Here is an 8,069-nt window from a genome sequence, read left to right as displayed (position 1 = left end):
CCTAGATCTTGGTATGGAAGGAGCTGGACTACGGCTCGATGACAGAGTCGGAGAAGCAAATGCTTGTTTCGGAGGTGAACCTGCTCCGTGAGCTCCGGCACCCGAATATTGTCCGGTATTACGATCGGATCATCGACAGGACCAACACGACCCTGTACATCGTCATGGAGTACTGCGACGGGGGGGACCTGGCCAGCTTAATCGCCAGGTGCATCAAAGAGAGGTGTGTGGAGGCTCCTTGTGGCCGTTCTGGAGTATCTAGCGTGAAGCATCTGGGGCCGGCAAAAGCTCAAAGCGAAATGGGTCTTAATAGCTTCTGAACAATCCTGGTTCTCCTCCTTCGGACCAACCTGTTTCTCTGAAATGTGGAAGGGTTGTATAAAAACACAACGCTGGTGGGAATCGTGCTAATGAGTGCACCAACTGATTGGATGTTTATGTCCAAATAGCAAAAAAACCCCAAACAAACCCTGAGCTCTCTTGTGATGCAGAAGCTGTTGAAGGATTTTTTGATCCAATGCTGTGTATTGAAAACATAAAACAGTTCTTGCAGATAGATGATCTGTGGGTTCTTCTGGCTTGCCTGGTAGTAACATCACTTGTACCCTATTTTTTCTTAGATACCAATACCAAAAAGCATGAAAGGGAAAAGTGATTTTGAACATGGTGTTAAAAACTGCTGTGTGTGTCCACGTATAAAATTTATGGAGACATTGACAATATTTCACCTTGGTCTATTCTTGGACTTAGAGCTTACTACTTAAGTATAATACTGGTTTTCACATCCGGAGGTTAAATAAGTACGTGACACCACAAGTATTGCTTTGTGGGAACAGTCTAAAATGCTACTGCAGCTGCGCTCAAATGTAGCAGTTATTTCCATTTTAGGAGACTCGCAGTAAAAAATCCTGTCTTGGCTACATTGTTTTATGTAGTCTTCTCACAGAAGCGTTAAATGGATGTTTGTGTTGTAAGTAATGAGAATGATACATATTTTTAGACCCTTTGCTGCCACAAAAGTTTAGATGTCCTCCAATGTATTTGGAGTGATTTTTCTTTTTAAAAAAAACCACTTAGTTTTTTTAAAAGAGCATATGTAGATGCCTGTTAGCTTTCTATAAAGGTGCTGGGGTGGGTTCAGTGATGTTTTATAGCAGTAGCATTTTAAAAAGCTACAGAATTAAGACTGGCAGCAACTACTTAAAGTGATGGATGCTTAGAGAATACCCTTGTTAAACAGTGTGTTCATCTTTTAGGCATTACTTGGAAGAAAGCTTTGTTCTCCGAGTGTTGACTCAGTTGACATTAGCCTTGAAGGAATGTCACAGGCGGAGTGATGGTGGAGTTACTGTGCATCGTGACCTAAAGCCAGCAAATGTCTTTCTAGATGGGAAGCAGAATGTGAAACTTGGAGATTTTGGACTTGCTAGAATTTTGCACCATGACACCAGCTTTGCCAAAACATTTGTTGGAACGCCATATTATATGTCTCCAGTAAGACCTCCCTTCTGTGCTTTACCTTCCCTCTTGTCCCTCCAAGGTCTGCTTTCTGCAGTGCTGGTCTCAGAGTCTGTGCAAGTTTGGAAGTTTTTAATGAAGAGTTACTAGTCTTAAGTGCAGGTGACTTTTTTCATAGTGTGTGTATGTTCTGGAGACAAGGCTATTTTGCAGTTATCTTTATTTCCTTTCTTCCTTACACCATCACTGTCTTCTAATTAAGGTAGTTCTTCACTATGTAAGTTTTGATATGTTCTTGGAATATTAGAAATTTAAGGTGGTTTTGTTGGAGTATCTTTTTTTCTGAATAGGAACAGGGAAGCTAGAGCATAAACCACTTATGTTTCATAGTGTTAAGGTAAAGAGCTTATTAAAATACCTCTTGATGGTATGATTTTAATTTGTAGTGGAAATAAGCTACAAAGAGTTATTTCCCTCAAACAGCACATTTTTGTGTGGAAAAAATGTTGACTGAAATATGAAGCTCTATCAACTGAAGACTGGTGCAACACTTCAGCTGTCTTATATAGTGTACTACTCCATAACTTGTTAAAATCCTGCTATTAAGAGTAGCCATAAGGTTAATTAAGACAATCGTAAAAGACACCTCAGTAAGTAATGGTTTATTCCAGTTTGAACAGTAGCTGATTTATTCTGCAATAGTAGAACAATGTCTTAGTTAATAAACTTAACTGTTCTTTTTCTTTAGGAGCAAGTGAACTACATGTCATACAATGAAAAATCTGACATCTGGTCTTTAGGATGTCTCCTGTATGAATTATGTGCTCTCTCGTAAGTATGGTAGTGTGGTAATGAATGTGGAAATGTAGCTGTTAGTGCAACTATAATAAAGTTTTGTGTAGATGACAGATGAAATGTTTTGGAGATTAGTCCTGGATTTTTATTTATGTATTGGTCTTGACATTAGGTATTCAAAACAAACCTTTGATTACAGTTTTTTTCTTGCTCTGATACTTTTTAAATAAAAGTAAGTCCTGTAAAAGTAGTGAAAGATTCCAAGATAAATGTTCTTCAGGCCTCCATTTAGAGCTTACAACCAAAAAGAGCTGGCAGAAAAGATAAGGGAAGGGAAGTTCCGACGAATACCTTATCGTTACTCAGAGCAGCTGAATGGACTTCTCAAAGAAATGCTGAATGTAAAGGTAAGAATCAGTTTTTTGTGGTTTTTCTTTTCACCCCACTTAAAACTAGTACTGAAACACTAGTTTTTCTTCTCAGTTATGAACAAACTGATTGGAAGTAGTGGTTGCTATCACCTTGTCACTGGCAATAGCATTTGTACGGGGAAAAAAGGGAGGAAATGTGCTTTGAGTTCATTAAACAAAGGCAGCAACTCAAGTGTGATGCCAGTCTCACAGGATGCCGGAAGGCTGTCTCAATATTTATATAGAATTTCCTAACAGCATGCTGAACAAGGTCCTACAACTTCAAGGTTAAAATGGTTCTAGTGTGTTTCGAATTCAGAAGGGGTTGTTTTGTCTTTGTTTCGGATTTGGCTTTTATATGGCTAATGTACAGCTTGCCCCCCATGGCTGGCATGGGGGTGTTGAGAATGCTGCATGTGACAATGAAGCTGTAACAGGAACACTAGTCTCCAACAGATATGGATCCTTCAGGAATCAAGTGAACAAGCAGAGATGCAGAGTGTTTGCTCTAGAACATCCTGGTAATTGCCACTCACCACTCCACTCTGGGCACCTTGTTTTGGAGAGCCAGACTTACAGCATCTGGAGCTGAAGGCTTGTAACAGCCTCCTCCCTCTCTTGTTATCTGATTGCACTACCCTTTTTTAACTCAATCTTTTCTCAACTTCTCCTTCACTGTATAGCACCTCAGCTGGCTTCCACCTGAGGTGGGTCTTGCTTGGGAATCCCCAGCCTTAATATTTCTTGGTTATGGACGGAACCTGTCTTTCCTTTAGGATTATTGTCGACCTTCTGTTGAAGATATTCTGCAGCACCCCTTGATAGCAGACTTGGTGATTGAAGAACAAAGACAAATTTCTGATAAAAGAGGCTGGAGATCATGGGAGCCAGAAAGGCTACAGCATTCAGAGACTGCAGTGAATGAACTGAAACGGAAGGAACAACAATTACAGGAGCGAGAACAAGCCATAAAAGAGAGAGAGCAACGTTTGGAGCGTATGATATTCCACTTTGGGATGGGGGTGGCAATGGGAGTCTGGTTCAAAAGAATAAGTGTGGAGGAAGGACAGGTAGACAGTTTTCAAAACCCTCATTTTAATGCACTAGGATATCGTACCCCTGCATTCACTACTATTTTGTTCAAAGACCAAATCAAGAATGTTTGGGCTTACTCATCTATACTAGCTCTTGTTTTAAGTTCCTAAGATACACTGGCAGTTTGGAGACAGAAGTCTAGTTTGGGAAGATTATGAAACATGAGTGACAATTAGGGAAGTATACAGAAAAGTAGGGTTTGAATATATTGTTTTGCATGCTGCAGTGTAGGTTGCTTTTCACCTACTCTGTGGAAGTTAACATGGGCTGTACTCGTGTATAACCAAAGATGAGCCTGATGTTGGTGCAAAACATACTTGAGTAAATTGTCAGCTGCTTTTGTAGAAGCTGCACCTTACAGGTAGCTTGTCTGTGAAACTGTACAGATGGCTGGTCCTTAGGTGTTGGGATGTCCTGCCCACAAAATATCTTTCTATGTGCAGTAGGCTCTGTAATACAGATTTTTAACCATATGTATTGCTATTTGAGCCTAAATAATGGCTGCTGCAGCTGCAAACAGGGCATTTTGTCATAGTTGAATTATAGTATCTGGTATCTAAATATTTATTTAGGGCAGTTGCCACGTGTGCCATGAGTTACTATGCAGAATAGAAAGCTGCTATAGCTTCATTGTTGCAGATATAGCAGAGTTTGGGGGTGGGGTAGAAAGCATACCTGGCATTTCAGAGTACTTGGCCAGTGCTTTTTTGGTTCCATTGATAAGGGTGTATCTACACAGTAGTTATCTTGCTTTGTTTAGAGCCACAGAAGCAGAAATATGGGTGTCTGACAGGCTATTGCTGCTGTCGCTTTCTGCAAGACTATTCATCATGTGCAATCACTCTAACATCAACATTTTAACACTCCATACTGCCATATTTTTACTTTCAGAAAGAGAACGGGAGCTCTGTGTTCGAGAGAGACTGGCAGAGGACAAACTTGCTAGGTATTTTACTAACCTATATTTGCCTAGATTATAAACTCTGCAATCTTACAACAAAAAGCTTAAACTTCTCTATTCAAAACAGAGCTGAAAATTTGATGAGGAACTACAATCTCTACCAACAACCGAAGACATTAACTTGTGCAGATGGTCCAGGTATGAAAATACATGAGAAGCCACTTGCAATGATAAATGTAGACTGGTGTGGCCAGAAGAATGTCCCTGATGCTCAGAGTGTTGTGTGTAGACCCATGGTATCAATACAAACCCCAATCATCTCTACGTGGTTGGGAAGAGACTTTTGATTTTTTATTTAATGAATGATGCTCAGTCGTGAGTAGGAGTGACTACTGTTGGCACTGCAATCTTGTGCTGTTTTGAAAATTATCTTCTTGTGCTATGCTAATGGACATGCTGACTTTTAACCCAAACATTCTCAGAGCTGTACTGCTTTTACTTATGGATGTCTTTTTATAGACCTTTGATTTAGTTAATTTCAATAAAACTGCATATGTCTAACGGCTTCAACTTTAGTTCAACTTCCAAAAACATCAGGGTGGGAAATAGTATTTGTTGCAAGTGACTCAGCTGTGATTGACTCATCATATAACCTCTGAAGAATACAAACTGCTATCATACTCCAGCTTAACTCACTAGGAAACAAAAAGCAGTTTAGAAAGTGTGCAATAATGCATCCTGACTACCTGTAGTCAAATTTGTTTTATAGTAATTTTTTACCCCATAAGTATCTGACCCTCACTTTGGCCTCACTGTCCTAAGAGGTAGTATCATCTGTTAATTGCACCAATCTTTTACAGTATAAATTATTCAAGTATTTAAATGCATTTTGAAATAGTGGTGGAATATTAAATAGTTGGGTCCTAAATAGTACTCTACAACAAAGAACTGTGAACACCCTTTAACATGCATGCAGCACCACCATCTTCATTTAGTCTTGCTCAGATAATGCAAGATAAATATGTCACTGCCTCTACTACAAATAAAATTGAAGTTGCTTTGTTTTTTCTTCAAAAAGGCATATCATGGCAGGAAAGAACACAAATTAAATGCCACCACACATTAGTGGTAGTCAAGCTATTTCTAATATTGCTGTCAAATTTGAGAATTTCACCTGCCTCTCAGTATCTTGTCTGACTAATACAATAAAGAATCAAGAATAAACTTGCCTTGGGCTTTCTGATGTTGCTTCTAGCACTGAATGACAGAGGGTAGATATGCTTCAGTATTTGCTTCCTTTACATGACATTTTGATCCTAACAGGATCATTCAGTATTCATTTTTTAAGATGGGCAACACCACATTGAGTAGTTAATACCTTGAGACAGACAATGCAGAAAATTATAGTTAATGCAAGATGGGTTAATGCTTGCAATATCTCTAGATCACTTGATTTAAACATTTGTCACAACATTTGCTACTTTCAAATTAATTCCATGTTAGTCTACTAATACTACTTATAAAATTCTTTCCAACTCTTTTCTGTTATCAAAATTGCATCTTTTCAGTTACTGTCTTTTTCTACAACTGGATTGCATTTCACTTCTTAGATCCCTCATTTCTCCTCAAAGTCATTTGTGTGGTTCAACTTCACAGTGAAAGGGAATTCCAAAAGTCCTCTAGGTCAGTGTCCTAGACACTACCCTGTTTCTTCAGGGGTTTTCTGCTTCTTAGGGAAGGATTTAGTGTTAAAACAGGTCCATCTTACTGGTAGGAAACTAAAATGCTGAAACATTCACTAGCCCCTTCAATCCGTCTCACTTTTCTGTGCTTATTGCATCTTTGCTACAGCCTAATGAATTTAAAATTAAGGCTTCAGCATTTATTTTTTTTTATTTGGGATAGTTAAGCCTTTGATATGGTTGTTTGTTTCCCCCTGCCCTGAGCTGAGTCTTGTGAAGTTGGCTCTTACCAGGGACAGCTCTGCCTTTTTAGTAACTTTTGATGGTAGTTTTGTACTGTAAGCCATTATAGCCAAAACAAACTGTCTTTTGACTCTGGCAGTTCTATACAGCTAAAGTATGGCTATACTATGGAAAGTCCTGCTCTGGAGGCTTCAGTGAAAGTAACTTCCAAATTGTTAATTCATTAAAATGCCTTCTTCATCAAATCAGAGTCCAGTTTGTACCCCATTGACTTAATGCAAGGGTAGTGTTGGAACAATGTAGGTAATGCACAAAGACCATGGGACAGGTTGGGTCTGCCTCTGCTATCAAGGAAAGATAAATTTTTTTTGGTAGCTGAGAGCCATATTTTTCATTTCCCTTTGGAACTGGATTATGTTACTGTCCTTTCTCTGTATGTCAAACTAATATTTCCTTAGGTTGTTAGGAGGTGCACTCTAGGAACTACAATGGTATATTTCCTTTTAAGCCAATTATTTAAAAAACCTTGTTGATATTTTTTCCTCCAAAAATTAAAACCAATTGTTTCTATGAACTGAAATGCATTTACTTAGATTATTTAAAGCCATAGGTAGTTAGCAAAATGGGTAGCAGACTTAAAAGACAAGTTAAGTAATAAATGCTGAAAGATGTGGTAACTCATACTTATTTTTTAAATTTCTTAAGATAATGCACTCCTGCTCCCCTGTTCTACAACCAAGAAGAAAGTACACTTTGATGGAAGTGAAGAGAATGCTGTGCCTCCTATTAACTTAGAAAACTGTCCTGTTTCCAAAGGAAAACACTCTGATCTCAAAAAACGTCTATATGCTGCAAATCTACGGGCTCAAGCACTGTCTGAACTGGAAAAAAACTATCAACTAAAGAGCAGACAAATCTTGGGCATGCGCTGAAACTGTAACATATGTTCTGTATTTAACTTTTTGGAGTAATTGCATGTACAGGAGGATATTTGCCCCTCTCACTTTTAAGCTGGAACCTACTGAAAATACATTTTAACAGTTGTTACATGAACTCTTAGTCTATGGTAGGTAGTTCATGATAAGAGCATAAGAGATTATATTATGAAAACAAGTGGTTTCAATACCAAGTCAAACAAGCTGAATGAAGTGTATTATTAAAGAAAAAAATATTTTGGTCCTCCTGTTTACCATACATTACTCTTCTTCTGCAAATATAAAGAATTAATATTATAAAATAGGGGATTTTTTAAATCTGGTGTGAAAAACTTTTCAGGTTAAAAATGTACAGAGGTTAATCCGTAGCTTAAAATGATCCTGTATGTTATGTGCAGTACCTGATTAAAAGTATTGATATTTTGTATATGTGAAAAAAGTGGCTTTTTGTCTGTACTTGTAAACACTTTTTAACTATCAAAAGAACCAAAAGTTTTTTATGCTGTCTCTTCCTAGTAACTAGGTGACCTATGAAAGCCGGCTACTTTTA

At 38.2% G+C, this 8,069-nt stretch overlaps 1 protein-coding gene across 1 annotated transcript; it reads left to right on the top strand.

Annotated features, from left to right (window-relative positions):
- The first annotated feature begins 9 nt into the window (after positions 1-9).
- On the top strand, positions 10-7,569 carry NEK2 (NIMA-related kinase 2). The gene is made up of 8 exons (XM_010000974.1): positions 10-223; positions 1,257-1,494; positions 2,207-2,289; positions 2,534-2,660; positions 3,440-3,659; positions 4,650-4,704; positions 4,787-4,857; positions 7,290-7,569. The coding sequence occupies exons 1-8, from the start codon at positions 39-41 to the stop codon at positions 7,514-7,516; spliced, it is 1,206 nt and encodes a 401-aa protein (XP_009999276.1). The 5' UTR covers positions 10-38; the 3' UTR covers positions 7,517-7,569.
- Positions 7,570-8,069: the final 500 nt, after the last annotated feature.

The sequence above is a fragment of the Chaetura pelagica genome, unplaced genomic scaffold (genome assembly GCF_000747805.2).
Source record: "Chaetura pelagica isolate M959 unplaced genomic scaffold, ChaPel_1.0 scaffold161, whole genome shotgun sequence".
Lineage (NCBI taxonomy): Eukaryota > Metazoa > Chordata > Aves > Apodiformes > Apodidae > Chaetura > Chaetura pelagica.
This window is presented reverse-complemented; position numbering and strand designations above follow the sequence as displayed.

What these genes read in the sequence shown, in the direction of transcription:
- NEK2 (XM_010000974.1), top strand. Translation starts at nt 39, where the DNA reads ATGACAGAGTCGGAGAAGCAAATGCTTGTTTCGGAGGTGAACCTGCTC. An exon ending in CGCCATATTATATGTCTCCA is followed by an intron (nt 1,495 to 2,206) that starts GTAAGACCTCCC and finishes CTTTTTCTTTAG; the next exon opens with GAGCAAGTGAACTACATGTC. An exon ending in AACTTGTGCAGATGGTCCAG is followed by an intron (nt 4,858 to 7,289) that starts GTATGAAAATAC and finishes AAATTTCTTAAG; the next exon opens with ATAATGCACTCCTGCTCCCC.